The sequence below is a fragment of the Episyrphus balteatus genome, chromosome 2, assembly GCF_945859705.1.
Source record: "Episyrphus balteatus chromosome 2, idEpiBalt1.1, whole genome shotgun sequence".
Taxonomy (NCBI): domain Eukaryota; kingdom Metazoa; phylum Arthropoda; class Insecta; order Diptera; family Syrphidae; genus Episyrphus; species Episyrphus balteatus.
Window position 1 is genome coordinate 38,043,229 of NC_079135.1, and position 27,816 is coordinate 38,071,044.

Consider the following 27,816-nt stretch of genomic DNA (forward strand, 5'->3'; position numbering starts at 1 on the left):
GTTTTTTGAATTGCATATTAAAGTTAGCATTCCACATCGTGATTTGTGCTCCAAATGTTGATGTGTTACTTTTATTTATAACCGACTTCCAAAAAGGAGAAGGTTATCAATTCGTCTGTATTTTTTTTTTCATGTTTGATACCTCATAAGTCATAAGTTTCGACTGGGTGATTTTGATGATTCTTAAGTATGGAAGAAAACTCTAATATAACGATTCATAGAAGTCGGTTTTTCTTGTTCATAAAATGATTATTTTATAACCATTGAAACAATAAATAATCTTGTGCCATTGTTATTAAAATATTAAAATACGGTAATGTCTTTTATTTTCTTTTATTACAAAATTATTTTAAAAGTCCAAGCGAAATCTAGCTTATATTTATCAACTAAATGCTTCCCTGGGAATTTAATATGTAGACTTGTTTTAGTTAATGACCACTAAAAGAAAAACAGAAACAATGAAAGAATATTTTTCAAAATGTTTTAAATTGTTTACCTTGATAGATGTATTTGGCATTCCTAACAATGAAATTTTCGATGATCCATCAATTAAATCATTTAATGCATACAAATCAATTTCATTATCATCATATGGATAATCCAAAACAATAGCATATACACTAGTTCCTCCATTAGGCAACATACTGCTTGTATACCAAACTCCAGGAGTAACCGTATCGTTTTGATGTAACCAAGGTTTAGTGCCGTATATAGCTTCACCATTCATATCAAGCCATTTTCCCATATCTCGAAGTCTTTCTTCGAAAATGGGTAGAATTGTTCCATATTTTGTTGGTCCAACATTTACAAGAATATTTCCGCCACAACTTACAGTGGTTACAAGTTCTTTGCAGAGAAATTTGTTATAAGTTTATGCACATTGAAAATTGTATAGTAAGATACCTTTGATAAGTTCCTTCGATGTCATATAATCTGCAAGGGTAGTGTCATAACGCTGTCCCCAACTAGTTTTGTCCAATGTGAATGCATTTTCCCATTTATGGGGTTGAAGAACTCCTAGAAAAATACAAATTCAAAGAATGTTTTACATCGAATGCACCAATACGGTAGGTTCCAATCACAGTTTACACACCTGGATTGTATCTGTCAGAGCAAGTCCAAAAGTCGCCATGCAAACAATGTGTAGCAAACCCCCATCTGTCGTTTGTGACCACTGTATCTCGAACAGGGCTTTCATTATATAGCCTAAAATACCAAATAAAAACCATAAAGATAAGTTATGGTGACCTATAAATAAATTTCGCAAACATAAGCACCAAGCGATAAAATCTGTTGAATTCCAATATGGTGGTGGAGCCTCCCAATCACCATCTGACCAAATAACTTCTGGATTATAAAGTTCAATCAATTCATGAAGTTCAGGCAGAACCTTATCTTGAACGTATTTGTTCTCCAAAAATATGTGCAATTTATCTTGAACATAGAGTCGATTGAACCACTCGAACAACGAGTAATACAAACCAAATCGAATGGAAGTTTTTTCACGAATAGCTTCAGACAATTCTCCTGTGGGTAATAAAAATGAAATTGATTAAATAAGTTTTTTATTTATTTATGATATCTCGAAAGAACGACGCACCTATGATATCGATTCCAGGCCCAACGTCTTTTGAATTCCAACTGAAAGAGTGACTTGATGGCCAGAGAGCAAATCCGTCGTGATGTTTACTCGTCAGTACTACGTATCTGTAATGAAACATTGTTTTTTTTTTCTATTTGCAATAGAGTAATTAATTTAATCATCACTTTGCTCCACTGTCTTGAAACAAAAGTGCCCATTGAGTAGCATTAAATAGCTCGGCAGTGAATTCTTTTGCAAATTCCTGATATGTAAAGCCCGGCCGGTAATTTTTCTTCATAAAATCTATGTAAGATGGTACTTTTTGACCTACGAAAAACACAAAACAACACAATTTGATAAGATTTTTAAGGCTAAACAATAATATTACTCATATACAAACCTTGCCAATTAGTCCAAAACCATTCTGAGCCATAACTTGGAACAGAATACACACCCCAATGGAGGAATATTCCAACTTTAGCATCATCATACCATTGTGGCAGAGGTCTTTTATCTAAACTCTCCCATGTTGGTTCATATTTTTGTCTTATTTTATTATCACAATCTAGATCTCCACATTCGAAATTAAATTTTGATGAATTGACTTTATCAAAACACAAAAATAATACAGTAATTGAAAGAATAACGAGAACCGGCAAATGACGACGAATCATGACTGGTTCAAGTGACGATGCAACTGAAACTAATCATAACAATCGGTCAAGTGTGAAGTGTATGAGTTCAACATCAGAGTTGAGTGTAGTACCTAGTACATCTGGTTGGATGAGTAGATTTGCTCGTTTTTGTTATCTACTCATAAATATTTAATTTGATGTTTATAAATTCTAATCGAAATGAAAATATGAGTGAAGTAGTATAAAGCATGTACTTCAAATCTGAACTTGAAAAGAAAATTAATATTAATATATTTATGGGTGTAATAAAGTTTGTGATAGGATTTCGGCAACGGTAGAACCAACTCTATCTTAGCCTGTACAATCTGTTCATCCCACAGTTTCTTTAATAAAACACAACCGTCATTTATTAAAGACCCTTTCGGGTTCGCAATTTTATTCGCCAATCCCAAACTAAATTGATGAGTTGGTATTTTATTATAAAAGCACAATTTTTTTATTTGAAAAATTTTAAACTTTATTAGATTTAAAAACCAATGGGTTTCTGTTATTTTTATCAACCCATTTCACTAAATTTGAATGTGGAAGCAGGGATTTATGTAAAATATCCACTGATTTTTTTGCTTTTGTTCGTAATTGTTTGTGAAATTTTTTTCTTTAAAAAAAAATTGTTACAAGTTTTTAAAAACAAATGAATGACATAAAATGCTTTTAAAAATTGATTGAAAATACAAAAATCTTATGAATTCTTTCACATTTAGTATGGAGCCTTAAAAAATAAGTGTAAAAGTGGAGTTAGCTTTTTTTAAACTAAGCCGATAATATAAAGTAACTAATGGAAAATAAGTTATAATTTTCATTTAACGTTTATTGAAGTATTATTTTTTTTACCAATACCAAAGTAATTGTTTGTGGGTATAACAATACTATACAGTACGACGAGGTAAGGTAATATAGAAAAGTTTATTTTTTTTAAAACCTCTCTAACGATTTTGATACAATCGCAAGGTGTAATGCAACAAATAAGGTGGAACTTTTGTTATAAAGAAAATATTTTTTAAAACGTTATGAATGGTTCCTGCCATACAAGCATTTTTTTTATTTCTGAATGTCTCATGTTGTTTTCTATTTGGTTTTGAGATTTTTGAAATCTAGTTTTGTAATTGTGTACGAAATCTGTGCGTATAAAAAAACATTTTTAAAATAAAACAACAACAACAAATGTTCAGGCAAATGTCAAACAGAGGAGTGTGTGTGAAAGTGCGTGTGCTTGTATGCGTGCATCTTTATAAAAATCCAGATTCAGATTTTTGAATCTCAGATTCATTTTTTTGCATCTCAAGCCGCAAATAGATCATGAAATCTGAGATTTTCCACTTTTTCCCCTCATCACTCCCTCTTTCAGCTGTCAGATTCACAAATCTGATTCTGAATCTCGTCAATAGAAAACCACATCATAAATAATTATTTCCGATTAAAAAAAATATGGAACCGTTGAAGAAAGCGTCTTAAAAAAAACAAATTTTTGGATTTTTAAAAAAATTTATATTTTTTTTTTTGAAAACTGGTTTGTTCAAATTTGGTTTTTAATGTTGATTAACAGGCTTAATACAATGGTGTAGCTGTGGCTGTATCTTGTAGTACTGTCAAAATTTTACTGAGGGAAACAACAACAAAAGTTGGCGGCAGCTGAGCAAAGAGTTGAGAATTCTTCAACTTGCGCCACAAACTACAGCCACAGCTCCACCATTGTATTCAGGGGGTAATATTTTTTTAGAAATAACATACAAACTTTTTCCTTTTTAGGAATAGGTATACAAAATTATTTTTTTTTAAAGACTAACGATTTTTAAATTTTTTTTGTTTCTAAAAATTTCTTTTTAAACGAAAAATCAAATGGCGTACATCGTTTTGTAGTCAAAATCAATTTAAACAGCGTTTATAAAAACAAATTTATGCTTTCTTTTAGATTACTAATGTTTATGAAATTACTTAAGAAATAAAATCATGTAATTATTCCTTCTTTTGTTTTTCATTCAAATATCGTTTCAACTTATAAATGGACCTTTCGAAATTGTATCTATAAGACTTGTTTTAACAAATCGTTTCAATAATAGTACCAACCATTTAGCTTAAAAAACAATCTAAACTAATGTAAAATCCCTAACAATTTTTGTAACTGTTGTTTTAGATTTACAGACACTATAACAGAATAGATAGCGGTAGTATTAAATTTGTTTCTTATTATCTATATTGGAATATGTTGTTGCAACTATGTAATTAAAAACGATCTTAATTAGTTCACCACGACTGAACGTGCGATACAGTCGTGTATGCACTGTGAAAGGTAGCTTACACTTCAACTGGGTTGGACTTTTTTTACTTGCGATTTAGGTGCTACTTATATCAAGTTAGACATTACTAAAAAAAGGATCAATTAAACATAGGCGTTGCAGCCTAAACGGAATGATCGATTTATCTTCAAACTCGGTATGTACCGTTTTTCAAGACTTTCAAGAGGGGTTTTTTGGAATTAATTTTTAAGAACCGAAAGTAAGGTTACTTCCCAAATATCCATTTTGGTAAAGTTCAATTTTCTTTAAAACGGCTCAAAGGATTTTAATGAAAAAATTCAAGTATTTATTTTTTAGACAAGGCATAGCTTTTGACGAAAAGTCTTTTTCATAGAAGCGTTTTTATTTTAGGAAATTTTTTTTTTATGAAATAGCATTTATACAGTTTTAATATACGAATGATTGATATTTTGAAAAAATAAAATAACATTTTTTTTTGGAAAATCTAACTTTTGAAATTCTCGTCCGAAAAAAGAACTGAACGAAACTAAGCAATTCGCCATTATAGTTAATTAGCTTGTATTCGTTTATTTTCATACGACACCATCAGGGATGGGACTTTTTGAAAAAAATGTCGAAGTAGATTTGAACAAAAAACGCAGTAGATTCATTTTTATCGCAGTAGATTTTTATATTTTTAGAATTTCATAAAAAATAACAAAAACTAAACATTAGAAAATATAACAAAAACGGACCAAAACAAAAATTTATGCATTTTTGTATTAATTATACGTAAAAACACACGTTACGTATTAAGGCTTAACTACATTGGCTCAAAAAGTGAAAAAGTACAAAAGTGAAAATTTTCAAACACATTTTTCTATAGTTTTTCGGGATGAAAAATTAAAACAAATGATGAAGAAAGCTTACTTTTTGGTCTAATAAACAATTTGTATACTCTTTTCCACAAAACAATTGCGCTAGCCAGAAAAAAAATATTTTCACTTTTGTAGGTACTTTTTCAAAAAGTGGTGTATGTAGTTAAGCCTTTAGAATGAGATTGACTGCATTCAGAAGAACGATCAAACAAATAATATAAATAATATGCTGATAATATTTTTACATGAGATTCACGTGGAAATTTTCCACACGAAGCATTTTTGTTCGCATGGAATTTTAATAACGGCAAAACTAGTTCTTTGTTCGCCACTAAATTTTAAGTGAGAAGAGATCTGTCGACTACCTCGCAGAGTGTTGCCAGAATATTTTAGAAGCAAGGAGCCGATTTTGAAAATTTTGGAGCCAAAAATAGCCTTTTTAAAATATGGCATAAAAAACGCATATAGTTTTGTTTTGCTATGAGATTTTTGATTTTTTTTTAATTTTCTGAAAATTTTTGCATATTAGACCTCAAGTAAATTTATTTTTTTTTTTTCATACCTATTTGATACCTATTTGTATATTATGGTTTTTATGCTCATTGACGGGCATGAAATCAAATTAGTAGTAGTCAATAATGAATAGTGTATGCAAATTGGTTATCTCTGTTCACATCTTTAATAAATTTTTGTTGTAAAATGCTTTGATTTCAAAGGAGCCTTAAGTCGCCAAGTTCAAAATTAAAAGGCCAAATTCCGATAAATCGGAAATCAAAATTTTAAGTAGCGGGTGAAATGTTCAAAGAGCTTGTTTGGCGATAAATAGCAGGCTCTGGCAAACACTACCTCGCACATTACCTGAACAAAATACGGGGAGTTTTCTGAACGTCAACAACTTTCCTCACGGAACTCATAATAGAAATAAAAGTAAAATTAAATTTTTTTCGGGTGAAATCTTGTTCACATGAAACTCACAATAGGCTGATATTTTTTTTTTTTTGTAAAGCAAAAAGTGCAGTAGATTTTATTTAAAGGCAGTAGATTTGTTTCTTGAAGAAAATGCAGTAGATCTACTGCAATTGCAGCAAAGTCCCATCCCTAGACACCATATGCTCTATAGTTGGGCCTTAAAACTTTAAAATAAAGAAAAATATAAATTGTTTCATTATTATAACCTCTGCTGTATAAGAGTACCATAAACGTCAATGTTATTGTGGGTACAGAACACTGCTTCGTTAAAATTAAATTTAACGAAAAATTTTAATGCGAAAAAACCAAATTGTGGTTCTTGTATAGGATATCCAAAAAGAATAGTCTGTCTTTTTCTAGTTAAGGTTATTTTTTACGTCATAGTATTTTTTTTTTAAATGCATGCGAATGCAAAAAAACCAAACAAAACCATTTCTCTGCTAAGTTCTCTCATTTAAGAGATTTTATTGTTCGAAAAAATCGAAAATCCGATAGTAAAAAAAATTCTCTTAAATTCTGCCAACTGTGCATTGCCTACATACAAACATACACATGTAATCAAAATACATTCAAACTTAAAGACCCAATGTTAAATGCCAAATATAAAACTGAAGAGTTTTCCTAGCATTTTAGACATTCACTTGCGTCGGTTTGTTTGAAGCGAAAGGTTGTCGCTGCTCCTCGAGTGTGGTGCAAAGAAAAAAAGTGTATATATCGGTAATGGGAAGAGCGCGCTTTTAAACTGTAATATAATTAATTATTGATTTTAGTGTTGAATAAAACACTACATATTTAGCGAGCAAGAGAAAAATTAAACAAATTATAATTCCAGTTCCAATAAGTTATTATACCTCATGTAAGTTGTTTTGTTTGTTTTTTAATTGTTTTAATATATTTGGAATTAAATTGATTAATTTTTTTGATTTTTCGAATGATTATAGTGGAAAAATATAATTTTCCGCTTTAAGAACAAAAATTTCCCTCTTTAATCGACACGGTTGTACTTTGTACATAATACGAAAAAAAAAATCAATTCATGAGAGATGTCCCCAGCTTATTTTCGTCATCATCGCTAAACGAAGCGAGACACGTTGAACATATTTCGTGTGTGTTTTAGGTATTCGGCTTCTTTTATTTTATTACGAGTGCATTCGCACTGTAGGCTATTTTAAGGTACACCACACATTATTGGCAATTTATTTTAGTCTCAATTTTTGTGTCTCTCGGTTCCGAGGAGACTGTGCGAGACAGGTAAGAAGAACTTTGAGTTCTTCCACCGCATGTGGCATATAACATTGATGCATCTTTTTTTATTCTGACTTTAAAACGTACCTCCTTACATTGTTATATACAGAGGTATAAATCGACCTCGAGGCAGTTTTTATTTTACTTTTGTGTCTCGCATCGTCCCTCTTCGAATGTGTATAAATATAAATGTGTTTCTTTTGAGTTTAACACGTTGGCAATTTTTTTGTAAAAGTGAAAGAATATAGTTTGGAATGTTCCCTATAGTTTGCATAGGCAATTTCACACTATCGATTTCTGATTAGATACACTCTATAGTGCCCCTATTTGTTGTTGCATTTCTCTTTAAGAGGACATGGATTTGTCAGCAACCATGCAGCGGAAATAATTGAATAGTGTCATTCTTATACACACGTGTTTAACTGATTTTTGCTATCTCATCCCAACTTGACAATAAAATCAACATTTTCAAGCGACGCACAAACTACCTACCTACCTAACTAATTTCTAAAGAATTTAATTGAAAATTGTTTGGTTCTTTCATATAACAAGTAGGAGTTGCATTATAAATCAAAATGCAAACATAAGATAAGATGTTATCAGTAAAACTCTGTTGGATCTCTCCGCATGTGGGTCGATTTATATTCGAATCACCTACCTACATTATATTAATCACATTGAATGTGCTTTGTCATCATGTTTATCAATTGAGTGCATTATTTTTTTACAACAATGACCACTTCAATAATTTTGTTTGTTTTTCTAAGAACTGCATTGATTTTTTTTGAATTAGAATAATCTAGGTCTCGATAAATCAGACAACTTAAGTGTTTGTGTTCATTTAACTTAGTTTTTTTTTTTTTTTAATTTTGAAAATTTTTTTGTTATAAGGAAATTTTATAATCGAAGCTTCAATTAGTCCTTAATAATCGATTTGGTACAGTTAACTTCTGGCGTAAATGGCAAAATCTTTCTCTATAAAAAAATGGAATTGTAATTATCGTAGCTCAACTGGAGCTAATGTCAAAAACGAACGCAAAATACCTAACTCCCCTTCCGTCAGATTGAAAATTACCCATGCGTCATGCCATTTAAAGTAAACGGAAGCAGTTTTGATTCCAGATAAGAATATTGCAATTTGCTGTCAAGTTGTCGTAAGCTGAGTTTGAAAGTCAAGAAGTTGATGAAAACTTAACGAAAAGTTTATGAGCCTCAAAGAATTTTGTGCGCATTTTAAAGATTCAACTTTAATAGACATATGTAAGCAATCATAAGCTACTCTCAGAAACTTAACGAAAATTTGCTTATGTAGTCTAAAATATTATTTTTATTACTCAACATAATTATGTTAACAAATAATGTAATTATGCTTCGAAAATCAAAATTATTGCATTGAACGTTTTGTTGGATTTTCCATTTTTTTTTCTTTTTCTTCCGACGTTTTTTTCTGGCCCTGTCCCCACAATTCGTTCGAAATCTGCGATATTATTTCGAACTTTCAAAACCAAGTTCATCTGCGCAAAGTGGATAGAACCAAATTCGATTTTGTACAATTTACAATTGTTGACAGCTGTAAAATTTACTGAATTTACGAAACTGAACGAAAATTAGCAACTCATTAATTAGACTATTTTGTAACCTAGTTGATTGTCAGCCAAAATTTTCTTCGTGAAGAGTAAAAAATGCTGGCGGTTTTGAACATTTTGTTAAAAATTTAACTTGACGAAACTTCTCAGTAGAATATATTAAGTTTTATTCTGTATTTGACTAACTTCGTATGAAACCCAGTTTAACTCATAGGTTTTGAATTTTATCAATATCAAATTTATATAGCTTAGCCAAAATATTGTTCTCGGGATAAGTTGAATCAAATTTGTGAACTATTTTAATAGCTTCGTATTTAACTATTTAACAGTTAAAATTAGTTAATTTAAAAAATAATTAAAAAAATACGAGTACTTCGAATGACTATTATAATAGTAACAAATACATAAATATTTTTTAACTATTTTAATAGTTATCTCGATATTAACTATTTTGTTCTCAGAGTGTATTATAACCGGAAGCAAATGGATGCTAGAGTCACAAAGCATGAAACGTTTCTTTCCGTCCTGTCAAATGGAAAAAAAAGAGTAAAACATGCAGTCAGCTTTCAATTTCATCCCCATAAAGTTAAAGTGGATAGGAATCGCAATTTGCGTTCAAAAACAAAACTGAACGAATCTTTTTACCAATAAACACCATAAAGTGTACTATTCTCTTCCGAACATACTCATTGAATAGAGCTTATAAATCTGAGGTGTAGTTAAGGTTCGAAAACAAATGTTTTAAAAAACTATTAACGTCGTTATTGACAATTTACATTCAAAACAGCAACTAAGTAGATAACACAGATACGAGGTTCTGACTTCTAAATAACGATTAATGTAAATAATTATTGAATCGAAATAAATCGATAGGAATTAAAAATAAAAAAAAAAAACATATTTATTTATTTAACGCTCGTGTTTGTTGTTATAATATTACATTAGTTGTGTAAATATTATTTTTCTGTTTTCAATTTTATTTCAACAAAATAAAAACAAATATCATTTACGTATGCAAAAGACAGTTTTTTTTTAAAGTTTTTACTTGACTGTTATCAATAATATTTATTATCAGTTTTGTACTAAGTACATAACGATGGATTGTGTCAATTCATCACTTTCAGTCAGTCTTTTTTTTTTAAATAACAACTGGAAATGATAGCTTTGATGTTTTTAATAAAATTCATGATTATAAAATAACAAACCATTTCGAGTGGTTTCAAACTTAAATTACAGTTGTGGCAATGTGCTATCTTATTAATAAAAAAAAATGCAGGAAGCTATCTATTTCATTTAATAACCGCAACACAAAGGCATATAGAAATCTTTATATGTGTACTTCAAAAATAGTACTTCTGAACTAATTATATACCTAATTTCTATAGTTGTTTTTTTTTTTTTCAAGATTTAAAATGTATAATCAATTATTATTATCTGCCTCCATGACTCTGCGCCTACATTCGTTAATTGAATAATGACATCAAAGCTAAATAAACAGACAAATAAGCTCTCTATAAATAAATGATAAAAACAACATTGCTGCAGTTGGAAGTCAGGTATTTAATGCCCCAGCCCAGACTATAGTCTTCATTAGGTTGGTGGCAATCAAAATTACAATATTTACTTTACTAAAGCACTCGATATTTATACAGAAATAATTAAGCTTCTAAAAAAGAATTCGTTCGTTGACATTTGAGATTATTTGATTAAAGAGAGCTTAATTGCTTGAAAAGAATAATGTTGCTATATCCATAGTTCTATGGGTACTGCATTTGTCTAGCAAAAAAAAAAAATTGCATGATACTGTAAAATTTTGAGCAAATTGCAACATTTCAATGAATGAATCAGAGTGTTAATTGCTTTTTAAACGCTGTAATTTTATCATGCAATTTTTTTAGAATTTTTTCATTCTTGACGATGAAAATCACTGCTAGATATGTATGTAATACACACAATTCAATGTTGAACTTACTGCTCGTTGAAATTACCCTCGCCACATTTAACTATATTTTTGTGAATAATGAATTTAATTATAGTTTTCGAAACATCTACCACAAAACAAAATACTGTTACTACTTGCAACCACGATAGTGTATAATATAATGGATACCTATTTCCATAAAACTACATATATAAGTCTTTTAAGGTCGAAAAATATATTGGGTGTCAGTATGCGATAACTCTATTTCACAACCTAATTGCAATATATTACTGCAAACATTTCATTAGTATCTATAATCTTGAATAAGGATTTCATATAATACTACGATATCAACAGTCTAATCCCCTAAATAAATTGGTATAGCTGTTGCTCGTAGTAGAACTTGATTTCACAAATTTTGAAAGCAGGTACTATTAACTACAGCTACATCATTATTGTTTTCACTTAGTGAAATTGATAATTTCATCAAATATATACTTCTGAATCACCTAATAAATTGCGTAATTTTCGTTTAATAACGTAAATAAACAAAACTGCAATTTCAAACGTTACGTGTATGTGTTGGAGCTATAAAACAAAATCATAATCATCTCAATTTCGGTTTGAACACTTGGAATTGAATTCTCGAAATTGCGCAATTTCGAGCAAGTTCAAAAACTACTATTAGCCAATATTTAACATAATCGCTTATTATATTAAATAAGTAAAATATTATAGCAAAATATTATAGTAAAATATTATAGCAAAAGAAAGTTTTTAATATTTCGTTTTTACATGCTGAAATAAATCTTAACGAAACTTAAGGCATATTGTAATCTAATTAAAGAAGGAACAAATGTGTTTCGTTCAGTTTTGATATTAGCATTAATTTGGTTACATCACGGTAAAGCCTTTATGTGAGTGCTGCATTATTTTGTGAGACACCGTTAGATACACGCATCATTCCTATTATCAAAGCGGATAAATTGTCAAAATGACGTGCAAAACTGAAAATCGCAAAAAAAAAGCTATTACCACTTGACAGAGACTGGTTGTTATTTTCTATTTGTCAAAGTCATAGTTTTCAAAAATCAAATCAACAAATTTTTTTTATGAAAATGTCCATAAAACAAAAGATATAAAAATCTAACAACAAAGTGATTCAATTCACCTAGACTATTGACTACTGTCAAGGTTTCGTTAAGTGATTATGTACCTGCATTGCATTGTTTTTACATAAAAGAATTTACATAGAAAAGGGTTAAAAGAATAGAACAAAAAAACAAAAGAAAAAACAATAGTGTGGGCACTATAATAAGTTAAAAGCTGACGTAATTTTTTCCCTAAAATCAACACATGGCAGGCTTTATAATATTTTATCGAGGCCGTTTTTCAATAAAAAATATTTTCAATCATTTTCGAGACAAAATAACATTCCATTTACAGTTCATAATATAAAATTAACAATTTTAAGGAAAATTTATTACTCTTTGTTGTTTATTTAACCCTTTCGATACCAGCGTTACTCTCATGTAACATATCTTTAAAAATTCGTAAAAAATATTTTATTAAATAATTTTTTAGGTTTCGATGGCTTAATTGAAACATAATAATGCCTAGTTACTGGATTAGTATAAAAAGTTAGCCAAATATAATACTTTTAATTTTTTTTTATCGAAAAAGCGACTGAAATTCACATTTTTTTTTATATATGGTCATAATTTTGAAAAAAAGATATAAAAAATGTTAATCCAGAAAGCCTTTTGTTTTTTGGCTTAAAAGAAGTAGCATACATTATTGTTCTATAAAACGTTATTTTCTCAGTTGTCCGACTTTTTTTTGGTGGCCATAGGCAATGTATGTTACTTACATGTAATATGAAAGTAACACATTAGTTTTGCTGTTTGTTATTTTGGAAAATAACTTTTTGCTATTCATATTTTTTAGTTGTGGTGTTTTTGACACGATAATACTGAAAAAAAAAACATTTTTTAATATTGATTTTCATAGCTTGGGTTCGAAGGGTTAAGGTATTTTTCATTGACATAATTGTTCCTTATAAATAAATAATAAAAAAATAAATAAACTTTTAAACATTTAAATAAGTTCTTATATTATAAAACTAAACAGTCTAGATGAACACCCCTAAAACATTGAAACTTCGTTCACAAAAGTTAATCAAACATACTTTTTGAGTATTTAGCTTTGTTCAATGAATAGCTCCATTTTCTAAAACTACCATTTCTTACTAAAAAAAGTTCCGTTTGGATCTATTATTATACTTAAAGCATAAAAATATATTTTTATTTGATATCTTCAACTAAAGTAAAATAAATGAATTAGTTTTGCTTTAAAATCGATTTAAGTCGTTTTAAGAATTACCTAATTTATCGATGATAGGCCTATAACTCTTCAAATTCATTGAAATTCACCCCTGGGCAATAAAAACATGGATTGTTGCCAATATATTTTGTACTATTTATTTCTAATTTTTTCCTCACACCTCTTTGTACTACATTGCAAGTTATTTGCCAAATAGCAATAAGTATTTTCCTTTTTTACAAATGTTCTGCGCAAGGTTTTTTTTTTATTTTATTCTTACTCGCGACCAAGCCTTCTTTTAATGGGCTAGAATACATTTCTGTTAGCATAACACAAACGGATGTCTATAACCTTTAATATAAATATAACAGTTTCTTTTGATATCAAATGATATACCTACTTTCATTGAAATGAAATCAATATCTCTATACTAACTGTTGTTTACTTGAAATATTGTTCTGGTAGGTTATGTGGTGAAGCATATCCGGCCGATTGTGTCGTTATCATTTGCTATGTGTTGCCTCTTATCTAACTGTGAAACTGACATAAGAAATGAATTAAAAGTCTACATTTATATTGAAAGTGAGTTGTTAATTATTATTTGTATCTGTTCTGAATTGATGTACAAGCTAAATCAATAATAACAAAAAATAAGATACAAAACAAAAAAAACAAAAAGATATACGCACGAGAATGAAACACTCAACAACCTTCAATTGTATACATGTGTCTAAAGTTAAACAAACTTAAGTTATTTAATATTATTTAAGTACCGATAGATGTCTTGAAGACTATGTACGCCTCCGCTACGCAAATTTAGTATCTCTTAGATACACACTTTGACTTCCGTTCTCTCACAACCTGGTGAAAGTATTTTTACAAAACAAATAATGCCATCAACTTGCAAAGCAATAAATCTATATTTTTTCTATCTATGTACGTGAATTGACACAAATAATTTATGTTTACATAGTATCCTCTTGTATTAGTCACCAAAGAGTATACAATACCATGTATATATGTATTCTATTTAATCAGTTATGAGCGGAAGAGAGCTCCATAATCCCAAAATAACATCGTTTTTATATTCAAAATTTTTTTGAGGTTAGCATGACGTCATTGAAATTTTTAAATCGTCATGGAAATCAAGAAACCATGAAGCACACAAAAAGTGGCGGCGGCCCCTGGAAGAGTGAAATTGCTGATGAAATAATTTCTGCAAATTTCAACTTCTTCCAAGAAGTAAAAGAATAGTGTAGACAGAGATACAAAAAAATTCTATTCTAACCGGCGACGACGACGGCGATGAAGCAAAATTCTAAGAAAATGAACGATACAAAAAAAACCATGACCATGTGCTGTTTGGATAGCAAATCCCACACTTATATTAGTGTTTTATTTTGTTGTTGTGTATATGATATCGAATTTCGTAGTTCGATAAGAGTAGATACTTTTGACGCGTGTACCTATCTTATTTTATGCAATGTCAACTGTCAACGTTAGATACCTTTTTCTAACATGCTAAATGTTAATGTGTTTACAGTGCTGTGCTTATAGTTTTGATTTTTTTAATTTTATAAAATAGTTTTCTTTGGAATGCTGAGTTTTTAGAAGATTTCATTGGTCAGATGTCATACAAAGTTAGGTGACATTTAGGTGACATTTGGTTTCATCAAAGACCTCGTTTCATGAACATGAACACCCCGAAAATGATATATAGTGAAGCAACCAGCTGTCAACAACAAATTTATGTGGTAAAGTGATTTTATATGAGATTTTGACAGTTCGTTTACCACACTTACCAGTTCACCCCGTCTGCTACAATTTTATGCACGAATACCCTTAATATTCCATAGATGTTCGTCTTGCAGCAAACAGCACGTGTGGTACAAAGTTTTGATGCCAACTTGACATAGTGCCAATTCAATTTCATCAATGGCGTGTTAAAAAATTCAGTTCAAAAAATCAAACCAAATCAATCAAATGACATAACCTTGATTGTCAAATCGCATTGTTTTGTTCGTTAAGTGCCATCCCCTCTGAGATCACATGTCTTCGAAATGCATATCACGAATGTGTTGCCAGAAATTATTTATCATCTGACGACGCACGCTGACAGTGATCGCATTACCAGTCGCATTCTCACGCATTTACTTCGCCAACCCGAAATTCCCACGAACTATAGTTCGCTGTCAATACCTACATAGCATATTGTATTTTTTTATCAGCACCGCAAATAAAAAATTCTGTTCTGTTCCAATATGCTCGAAGTTTGAAAGTTGCTGAGCCATATTTTTCTTAGAACAAATAGCACGAACACAAACAGATCTTTTATGATTCAAGCTGTACCAGTGACCTCAAATTTAATTTATTAATTTAACCATTGCCGGGGAAAGATTTATTTGGATGACCCAAATTTTCACAACTTTTCAATTCTTCAATCAAACAGATCTTTTTTGCTTTTCAACCGACTCATTATTATTATGTCCATCTGTCAAATTTAAGTTGCACAGCGCTTATAGGAGTTTCAAACCAGCATATAAATAGTTATGTACAAAAACACTGTCTCCAGCGTTTTTGTCGTCTCGTTCCTAAAGAATCGTAAGAAACTCTTCTTATCCTCGAATATGACAGCTGTCAAACAGGAACATGGTACGACTGACACAAAAAAGCACTAAAATCGTGTTCACTTCGTTCAAAGGCTTCAAAATATTGGTTTTTATTTCTCAGCACTGTAATATATGTAAATTTATTTCGGTTTCTCCGTACCTGTAGGTACTATCTAAAGTGCAAAATGCATGACGCACCATATCCGTCATTGACAATAGGATTTTGTACATAATTTTCAAAAACTGGTTTGCTTTTCAAGGGGGAATATTTTTTATAATTGCATTTATACATTGCAGTCGATTTTAAGGGCTGACCGCACCTTTATAACATTTTTCGTTCGAAATGATTCTAATGTCTACCACATCTTTTCTTTGAATTTGAAAATTGGACCTTGTTCGATATGCTTTCAAAGAGAATATTGCTATCAAAGAGAGAAGGTATAGTTTTCATCAAATTTCATTTGAATCCTCCTCGACTCCAATTAGAAATGCAAATTTTAAACAAATACTATTCTCTTTGTATATTTTATCAAGAGAAGTTTTAAAGAGTTTTTCTTTTATCGATTGTATATTGTTTCATTGAAGAAATAACAGAGTCAAAATCATACGATTATAAAAATTATTCACGTGCGATTTCTCTAGATGAATTTATCTAAGAGAATTTTTCTTTGATTTTGGGCGGGAAGATTTTCTCGGTCGACGGTCGTCGTTTCGTTCTGGGGGTATTCTGGTTTTCGACCGAATTCGAAGTTCATCAATTGAAAAAAACACGTGGTCGATGTGAAAACGTAACGTAGTAGTATTGAGAGAGACAATCTGTCGGAATATCGAATATGTTTGTATGTATGTAGTTTGAAAACTATTGTATAGTACTTGAAGAGATTTTTTTAGTTTGCAGCGGTAATATGCCAACAAAAGAAAAAAAAAAAAAAAAGAAGACGAACAAGGGCGAGGCTGTCGGGGAGTTGGGGGTCTCGTCGAGTCGACTTGCATGCATAATACTTGGCGGCATCGGCTGATGCAATGCGTTTGTCTTTTTACGATGAAGATCCATCGTTCGAAACATTTTTAGTTTGACAAGAGAAGACGCCACCATCAATGTCTCACAAAATTAGATTGATTGAAAATTATTCAAAATCTTTAAATAATTTGATTTATAAACTGAAAGTGATTCAATCTTCTGATGGTATAGGAATGTGAATGAGAAATTAGATAAAAAATAAATCAACTATCTTGAATGTTTTACGTATAGAGAATGTAGAGATAGGTTAGGTTCACGGTTCACTTAAGATTAGTTGATAGACTTTAAATAGATTTTTCTTCGTAATTTATCGTAAGTGGTTTTAGGTATAGTTTTTATACAATAATTGAAATACTACCTAGAACTTTTCATATCATTAATTACTCCATTAAGCTTTTCGGTTAAGGTAATGATGGTAACATTATTGAATACTGCTCAAATCTCAAAATTAAGTCTCTTATGAACATTTTCTTTGCATCGATTTGAAACCTGTTACATAGTTTTCTCTAAATCAACTATTAAATAGTCAATTTTTAGTATTAAATATGTAGTTATATATGACTATTTAAATACTTAGTCAATAAAAGCCGGTTTTAACTATTTTTTCTCTGAGTGTATGATTACATACCTTGAGTTAAGTTTAATCTTTTACATGAACTTGAACTGTGAATTGTCCAATGCCAGAAATTGGAGTAAAAAAATGCCGATAAAGAAGTATAACTTCAAGAAGTGATGCACTTAATTTTTTTTCATAGCGTTTGACATTTGGTGCGCAAATCGAAAAATTTCCTGATCAATCAAAATTGTCAGATATCAAACGAAAAGTTAAATTGAAATTTTTTAGTTCACAAGTTGTGAAATGCGTCCGGATTATTATTTGAAAAGCGGAATGATTCAAAGTATTAATTGCATACCACTGAGAGGTCTCTGATGGATGTAACATTATTCAATTGGAACAAAAGATTTCAGCTGTCAGATTCTTGTATTTTTTTGGTAATTACTGGGGCACAACATTTTCGGATTCACTTCTTCCACCCAGAAAATATTAGTTTGCGCGAAATTTTAAATCTTATTGCTGATTTCTGGTTCGTCACCAAAATTCTCCAAGAAAAAAAAAAAAAATACTGGACATTTCAAACAACCTTTATCCGAAACTCACAAATGAGAAAAGTGGAATTCAATATTTTCGGGTGGAATCTTGCTCACGTGAAAAATCACGACAGGGCTGCTTTTATTGATAATCGAAATCTAATCATAGATTTCCCATACTTTTTCAGTTTTTACCGATTGGAACGAAATCTCCTCAAAATTCACTTGGTTTATAACACTTTTTTTCTGCCGGGTATAACAGTTTAAACACATTCAGCGGGAAAAAAGAACACTGTATCCAGCGTTTTTGTCGCGTCGTTAATAAAGAATCATAAGAAACCGTACTTATCCTCAAATAAGACAGCTGTCAACAGGAACCTTATACAGCTGACACAAAAAAGTACTTAAATCGTGTTCACATTTGCCTCAATCCGCCGACTCATTTTGACGTTTAACTTCGTTTAAAGGCTTCAAAATGTTGGTTTTTATTTCTCAGAAACTCACAAATGAGAAAAGTGGAATTCAATATTTTCAGGTGGAATCTTGCTCACGTGAAAAATCACGACAGGGCTGATTTTATTGATAATCGAAATCTAATCATAGATTTCCCATACTTTTTCAGTTTTTACCGATTGGAACGAAATCTCCTCAAAATTCACTTGGTTTATAACACTTTTTTTCTGCCGGGTATAACAGTTTAAACACATTCAGCGGGAAAAAAGAACACTGTATCCAGCGTTTTTGTCGCGTCGTTAGTAAAGAATCATAAGAAACCGTACTTATCCTCAAATAAGATAGCTGTCAACAGGAACCTTATACAACTGACACAAAAAAGTACTTAAATCGTGTTCACATTTGCCTCAATCCGCCGACTAATTTTGACGTTTAACTTCGTTTAAAGGCTTCAAAATGTTGGTTTTTATTTCTCAGAAACTCACAAATGAGAAAAGTGGAATTCAATATTTTCGGGTGGTAGCGTACAGGTTTTACTCAGAATGTTCGGTCTTTTTTTTTCGAGCTCGTAGTTCGTGCTCTGAACAAGCTTTGAACGATTTCTGACAAAAAATATACACTTATTTTGAAGTTCTGAACGCTCTGAACGCAGCTATTAGCATCCATGGTATAAAAAGAGAAGGTATGATCATTAGAAAAAAACTCAGTATCGAGAACTGTCAAAACTTATGGCTACTTAAGGTTTTGACAGCCCAGCCCAATGAAATTGTTGTTGTAAACAAATTTGTCTTGGAAATTGTTGTTGCTTTTGACTTTGCCAAATGCCAAACGTCAAAACCTTATTACCCCATTTTGTAAGATGGCGGCTCTAATGATCATACCTTGTCTTCATGATTAGCATCTGAAAAAGGAAAGATGTCAAAAGAAATCTTATTTACGTGGGGATAATTTGCAGTGAAAAGGCTATTCAATATCTTGTATCTAGAAAAAATAAAATCCTTAGCTTTTGTTTCCCTATTTTCTTCTAATGCTAGAAAAGATGCTCAAATAAAGCTTTTTTTTTTATTAAATAAAGCAATTCAACTTCTTTAACATTCTTTAATTTTAAGAAGATTAAATATTTTTTGTTTGAAATTCTTCAATCAAAAACTAACAAACATCATGTACCTACTATATAATAAAGTATACTTGTAGTAGTATGTCCATTGTACACATGAGTATTGTATTTTCTAATCTCAAGAAATTCTAAACAGTCTCTCAAAGATTTATGTCAATTAAGAAAAAAAAAACGTTTTTGTTGGTATGTTGCGTGGGATTTTGCACTGATGCTAAGCAACTAATATATTTATATACCTAATTTAATACTCCTCTAAAAAAAAAAATCTCATAGAATAATGTTTCTCTTTTGATTTTGTCACTGTGTGAAGTCCCGAAATCTGATTCTGCGGGTTTCTTAAAATTAATTGGATCTCATCAAAAATGATTGATGCTTCACATTTTGGTTGAAAAGCGCACTTTAAGTGTCAAAAGACAAATTCCATTTTAATTAAATTCAATGTATAGTTGAGCGGATACATAGAGAGCATAATAATGATTATATTTCTAACAAAAGGTCAAAGAAAAAGATCAAATAAAAATTGTTGAATTCTTATTTGAGAATTAAGAGTGATAACATTTTTGAGGGTGTGTTTGTAATAGTTAGTTAGGAAGATAGCTTTATAAGGAAGTATTAAACTATCTAAGGTTCTATTTTTCAAAAAGGATACTCTAGTCGCGATTGTGCCGAGAAATGACAGTTGCGAAAAATTATAGTTAGTTTTACGAGAGATTAAAAGTTAAAATTATCTGTGTGAGCGAAACTGAGCATAGAAAATTGATAAGGTGTTTCACGATAGTCAATTCGAAAAAAGATGTAGGAAACAATATTATAAAGCTTAAATATGTACATAAGTGCTATTGAAAAGATTGTTTTGGTGAATTTTTTTTGATAAAACCTCAACAATTCGCAATAACTTGAGTCTTGATTTTTTTTGTCGAAGTTTTTTTTTTTTAAACGAAAGCATAGTATCTCTAGATTGATAGAGAATATTTCTCATATTTGATTTCCGTGTAGATGAATAAATCTTTCTTTTAGAAATTGTACTCTTATCATTTTTTTTTTGTTGGTATTAGAGAACAAAGACCTTAACCCACATGTTCGGCTTTATGATCTTGATATTCTTATCTTCATGAACTAGAACCTAACACCTTAGTTTCCTTATCAGCTTCAACATAACAATAAATACATAATATTAATTATGTCTTTTTGGAAAGTTCGGTCAGAGGTGGATGTAATTCAGTTCAAAGTTAAAAAAAAATACTTGTTGAGAGAAAAAGTTTTACTAGGGGTATATCATGAAACGGTGGTAAACCTGATAAACCTGGTAAAGTGGCTAATGTCTCAAAATTGTATATGGGGTAGACCTGTTTGCTTACCATATTTACCAGGTTTACCAAGAGTTGCATGAATACCCCTACTGTCTTTTTGACCGCTTTATACTTTTTGACTGTTTTTTTATTCCTCTGAAACCTTGTTATAAATTTAATCAAACATACCTACTTCAAAACAAGAGAACAAATGTTGGGAGCTGTTAAAGTTGAAATGCGTTGTAATAATTTCAATTAAACGTCAAGTAGTGGCAGAAACTAGTGCCTCGGCGTTTTGAAGAAATTTCAACACAAATGACAGCAAAATTGATTAGCCATTTCTTTTTTTATCTTTTGCAGCCGCCACATTTTTTGACAGAAGAACACTTTGCTTCTTACTTGATTTTTGGTTCTGTTTGTTTACTTTACAAACGCAGGCATTTAAAAAAAGGCAAACTTTTTGTAATGCAAATTCAGGCAAATTTTGAACTTCTTACTCAATTTTAGAGACAACCCTTAAAAATCCAGATTAATTTATACAATTAATTTGTAAAAAAAATAAATTCTTGTTTATGCCACCTTGTTAACGTACCTGCAGGCAAACTTAAGTTCATATTCTGAATAAAAAAAAAACATCTTAAATTTTTTCTAGTTTTGTATTTAAATAAATGCAAATTGCAATATGCATGGGCGAATAACCTATCATCGAAACCGCAGACGTTTTATTGGGTTTCTCAAAAGGTAACAATTCAATAAATGTACTAGAATACAAAACTGTATAGATATATCTCAAAAAGATGGTGTTGGTGGTTTTTGCTATAAATAATGTAAATAATGGCTTCATATCAAGACACGCAATATATATAAAATATCGTGTATGGTAGCTATATCTCTCGCCAGATTATTAAACAATAATTTTGTAAAATTTATGCAATCGCGATTACCCTTACTTACTTAATTTACATTCGTGTGGGGAAGGTTGATTGGTTTTGGTTTATAGTAGCTTATTATAAAATCAAACAACTGCGTTCTATATAAAGTGTGCTAATTTAATTGTGGTACAAAAAACAAAAATGCACTTCAGCAGGAAAAAATTTGTTTCATAATTTTAAATAATATTTATCTACATCAGCACATGGTTTTCTATATATGGTATCGTATAGATATACATATGAATAAATTAATGAATGCAAGTAAATATAAAAAAATTGTTCATATAAATTGAATTAACACTCGATATATCTCATCGCCCAAAGCAAACTTGGATAGGAATTTGACTAACCAAATGTATTATTCACATTCAATTATCATTTTAAATTTTGTTTACGCACACAGAACAATAAGCTTTAAATGTTCAAGCACTGATGCATTTTATAACCAGCTCAGGTAATTCTCAAAGAAATTCAGCTATCAACTACTGAGAAAATTCAATCCGAATTTGGTTTTCTTCAAGAATTCAGTTTGGAAATCGGTTCAAGATTTTAAGATCTCTGAAACTTCATTAATCTGAACTGTCAAATTGTCAACGGAAATTAAACTTAATCTCGCCATTTTTATGTTGATATTTGGATTATAAGATCAAGTTCAATTATTGGTTTTTAAACACGGTTTGGTAACGCTTTTACCAAATTTCATAAGGGTGGCCCATTAATTTTGTATCCAATCAAAAAAACACCCTGTGAACCAGGATATTCTGAAAGACACTTTAGGCTTTAGAATCTTGCTTCCAAAATCAAATGTAACATAACTACTGAATTTCATTGGGGTATTTTTATTATTACTTAGTTTTTGCAATATAATCCCATATTTTCTTTAAACCCCAAAAAAAAAAACACCCTTTCACATAAAAAAATGGATAGACTTATTTTATTCGTAGTTCCGATGGCAAATACATTTTTGAAAAAGTTTGTATTGGTAACATTTATACCATTGATTTTATCGGACAATAAAAAAACCTTTGCACCCAAAATATTTTTATGGACTTCTTGGTTTTTGTCGTAAATGAAACATTTTTTCAAATTTTTATTTGGGAATCGGTTTTGTCCCAGTTTTTATATTTTAATGTTTATTCTGAAATTCATTTTTTATTAAAAAAACACACTTTCACTCTTATGAAAAACGAAACATTTTCACAAAGTTTAAAAAATAAACAAAATGAACAAACAAAAAATAGTTCAAATACGGATTACTATTTTGAATAGTTAAAAATGGTTAATAGTTAATCAAATATTAACTATTAAATAGTCAATTTCATCTATTAAAGTAGCTATTTTGTTAAAATTGACTATTTAATAGTTTAATTAACTATTAAATAGTTAAATTAACTATTAAATAGTTAACTTAACTATTAAATAGTCAATTTTAACTATTAATATAGTTATTTTGTTAAACCTTTTTAAAATCATATTAAATAATGAAGAAAACTATATTGTTTTCCTTTCTGTGCGAAAAATGCTGCAAATGGATATAACGTGTCTTTTAATTTCGTAGCAGGTTTTCATCTATCTAAGAGATTTTACCTCTATTTTACTTATTTAACAGATTTTAAACAATTTGCTACTAAAAGATAATAAAGACACCGCAGGTCAAATAACCGGCTCCAACTGTATTTATTTGTTTATCAATAATTTTTGTTTTTAGAGGACAAAACATTGAGTTCATTACAAAATGTCATTATAGTCATTATATATATGTACCTTATATTATATCGATAAAAAAACTGTAAATGTTATTTTTTTTATAAATAAAGAACTGTATAAATCACAGTGAATATGTGTGCTTTCCCTAAGTAAATTATTATAAATTAATAATAATTATATTTAATTTATTATCGCCTGACCAATGAGGTTTTGGAATTCATTAAGTTTATCGGAATTCTAAAGCTTACAAATTTTATTTAATTAAACATTAAATGGGCTGTCAATTTGTCGTGTCTATCGATTAATTGAGTTTTAATGAATCATAATAGGCGCCATTCCTATAAAATAATCAACAAAAAAAAACTTAATTGAATTTTAAATTGACCCTAACATGAATAATAAATTTATATGTTAACTCTATTTGGTTACTAAATTTCTTTTTTTCTTCTTTTTTTCCCTTTAGAACCTTAAATTTTAATAAAACCAGCAGCATGGTTAACATATCGGTGAGTTGAATAATTTATTTTTTTTTCAGAATTTTTAATTAATTGCTGTTGATTTTATTTATAATTTTATTAACTAATTAATTTCATTTTTCTAGGATGGCGGCAAAAATGTGCCGCAAGAAATGGAGCAGTTCCTCCCACCCGGAGAAAAGAAGGCGGTCATTGTGTAAGTATAACTTTTCATTTCTAACAGATAAATCGTGCAGCGCATATTATCTTGATTGTCAATTAAAATAATTAAGATTTTATTAGCAGATGAAAAAAAAAATGAGACCGAAAGAGAGGTTAGCAAAAAGATTGTAGGAAATTATTAGATTTTTTATGTCTGTTTCTCCTCTACATAAAAATAATAATAAATTAAAAAATTGTTGACCTTATGTCATTTTTTGAAAATTCAATTAATTTAAGGAAAGAAAAAATACCAGAATATATTTCATCTTAATCACTCAAGTGTTTGAACACTTTTACTCTACTTGAAGAAGAGATTCTTTATAAATTAGACGTAGTAGTAGAAAATTGATTTTGCACTACGCTAAATGATGAAAAACGTAGAATCAAAACAATTAATGCTTTTTTATTGTTTAAATTGATTTATTAAATTGTCTGATTTAAACATTTGAAAGTTCAATGTGTTTGTCATGTGAACTGAGAAAAGAAGAAATGGATAGTATATTTGAATAGTTTTAAGTGGTCAAGGGTGAAAATGTTTAATAAGCTTGTTTAACATTTTTTATGAGAAGTAAAGTTGGAGAATTTTATTAGGTTTTTAATTAATTGTTAGACAAATTTTCCGTTCGATTAAGTTTTTGAATTAAAGAAAAAATGACGGCATGCATAGTAAAGTTTACACTATTTACCTTTGTTAATTTTTTTTTTTTTTGTTCAATCTAAATTAAGAGTTCTTGATGGGGAACTAGTCAAGGAGTGATTCACTTCAACAATTTGGGAGAACGATATTAGACTTTAGGTTGTTGAAATCTATCAATTCAAAACTAGCTATTGTTACAGCCAATGACAAAAAAGTATAACTTCTAACGTTTTTATATGAGTACAAACACCTTATATTCTTATTTATTTCTGACTTATTTCAACTTTTATATGATAAAAACCATATAATATCTGCCCACATAATTTCTTGAAGCTAAAATCGGCAAATTTTAGTGGAATCAAAATAGAAACGTTTTTTTTTATAATTCTAACCATTATAATTACCTTCATAGTAATGTTTGAAAAGAACAACTCATCTTTCATGAATCTTCATTTTTTTTTCAATTTGCAAAACGAGAAATTAATTAACATTCTGTGAAGTCTTTGGTAATTAGCGCGCATTGAATGACAAAGCAAAAATACGTATGTAATATTAAGTCACAGTGACAAGAGTCTCACACTGATGCACTATTTCCGGTTTGATAAATTAACATCACTTTTTTTAATATTAAGTTTTTATTTTAAAAAAAGTGTAGGTATTTTCGCATTCATGTTTTAAGGTCTAAAAGATTAGAGGTATTGTTCGTCTATAGTTGATAATGATAACTATTGATTTTCTAAGAAAAAAAAATTCTGTAGCGTAAAGTAGCTTGAGAATTGGAGCATTTTAGTATCAATTAAGCTATCTGTTTGTCGAAGCCGCTCAAAGTAATTTATGGGCATTTTTTTTTTACTTTTTGCTTAGATAAGCAACGTTTGCCCAGAGTTTATTTGATACAATGGATAATAGGCATCAAATTTGTTGATGTAATGATTCTTTTTTACTAATAACTCAATCTTTTTCTCCAAAGATCCACAAAAAAAAAAAAACAAAAAATCCTGGAATTGCGAACAATTTAGTTATGAAAACAACATCATAAAGCAATAAATATTCGTAAAATATGCCATCAACTTAAGGCTTTTGAAAAATACTGTTGGATGAATGTATTCTTTAACGAGAAATATCTAAAATCTTGATTTGAAGTATAGGGATCTTGTCATTTTAGATATGCCGAATTGCGTTAATTTAAAGTAGAATGCAAGTGCAACACGATTTTTTTCCTTGAATTTCTTATTTAAAATTCCAACAGAGTTTAAGAGTTCAGAATTTCTTTGCAAGTATCTAATATAAAAACTGTCGATAGTTGAAGCTAACTTATAATTCAGAAAATTTTTAAAAAATAAACCAAGTTTCTTCATACAAAACATGGATTTGCAACAAGATTTGATTCAGCGGTTTTCAAGCATTTTCTTGCTCCATACATTTTAGAGCGCTATTTTGGAGTACTCAGGTTTTAGTTTTTGAACAATGAAGTCTTTTTAAAGTCTCTGTACATTAAACAATGTCACATAGCCTATTACCAGCGGACAAGCAAGACACTTCAAATGATATTTCTTTTATAATGTTATGATAAGTAGTTTAGAAGATATGATGCCACAGATGAACATACATACCTGTCAAAAAAAATAAACCCTCGTTTTGGTAGTCAGGTAAAAAGTCAGTGGGTTTTTTTTATGATTTAATTTTTTCATAATAACTTTTCAGTTTGACATATAAAGATGTAAAAATAAAAGGAAAGAGATCACAAAACCAAGTGCTCTCCATAACTAAATCCGCTCCTGGAAATATATTGTTATCGCACTTTAATATAATAAGCGCTTTGTTATGTAAAAAAAATTCTGATTTTATAAAACAAATGACGTCCTATTATTGTTATTTTACTCAACGAAAAAATACAAACAAAAAAATAACACTGTTTTGTTTACCAGATTAGAGAAATTACATTCTAATGGGAAACACTTTTGCATACATCATACTTGATACTGATAAGACGAAAAAACAAAAATAAACGCCTTAAAAAGAAGGATTACGTGGGCTTGGTAGTTTGTACCTATCCTATCTTTTTGACCTTTTTTATCAGTACTTTTCATTTATTTAACTGACAGATTTAACTTTGTACTGTTTAAAGTTTTTTTTTATTTGTATAATTTTTCCTAATGACACAATGAATGTTGAGAAATATGTACATTCACTTTTTCTAAAATAATTTCTTTTTTTTTTTTGTTTGTTTTTCTTTCAATATTTATAGATACACATTAATATTTATAGTTTTTGAGAAAATATTTTTTCTTCAAAACTGTTTGTTCCATTTAAAATAATACACATTTCTGCAACAAAAGCAGATATACATACATTTATTCAAACTGACTGAAAAGTTTTTGTATATTTTTGTAGACAGAAAGTTATTCCTTAAAATAGATTCTCCCACTGTCAAGATATTTTTCATGCATTTTGAGAGATTCTTTTATTTTTTTCTTTTAAGAGTTTATTTTAATTTTTTTTTTCTTGTATTGTTCGCAAGCAAACAAAGAAAAACCCCCATTTAAAGAGATTTTATCAGGAAGCATTTAGCATTGAAGAAGACAAATCATATTGACATTCTGGAACTTTATTGTGTATTAATGACTTGTATTCACACTTCTGTAACTAGGTAAATTGATGCTTACTATATTTATACAAAAGAAAGCATGTCAAAGTGTATGCAAGATACGTTTAAGACTTTCTTTCAACGACGAACACACGATGTCGTCAAACAATTGGAAATAATGCGCATCTTGATATGGAAAATAAAATAAAACAGAAAAATATTAAATGTGTATACATCCTGAATCGTTTGATTGAGGTTGAATTTGT

The 27,816-nt window shown here is 29.5% G+C and overlaps 2 protein-coding genes across 2 annotated transcripts in view; one reads left to right on the forward strand and one right to left on the reverse strand.

Moving 5' to 3' along the window:
• Positions 1-317: 317 nt before the first annotated feature.
• On the reverse strand, positions 318-2,353 carry LOC129912751 (putative alpha-L-fucosidase). Its single transcript, XM_055991145.1, has 8 exons — positions 1,983-2,353; positions 1,768-1,909; positions 1,601-1,707; positions 1,278-1,527; positions 1,094-1,206; positions 904-1,017; positions 497-846; positions 318-438 (listed from the first exon to the last, which is right to left on the reverse strand). The coding sequence occupies exons 1-8, from the start codon at positions 2,254-2,256 to the stop codon at positions 337-339; spliced, it is 1,452 nt and encodes a 483-aa protein (XP_055847120.1). The 5' UTR covers positions 2,257-2,353; the 3' UTR covers positions 318-336.
• Positions 2,354-6,982: 4,629 nt separating this feature from the next.
• LOC129912752 (proton-coupled amino acid transporter-like protein pathetic) overlaps positions 6,983-27,816 on the forward strand; it is a 28,806-nt gene continuing 7,972 nt past the window's right edge. The window contains exons 1-3 of the mRNA XM_055991146.1: positions 6,983-7,214; positions 24,113-24,155; positions 24,251-24,321. Of these exons, the coding sequence (XP_055847121.1) occupies positions 24,141-24,155; positions 24,251-24,321 (86 nt within the window). The 5' untranslated portion in view covers positions 6,983-7,214; positions 24,113-24,140. The remainder of the gene's footprint in view (positions 7,215-24,112; positions 24,156-24,250; positions 24,322-27,816) is intronic.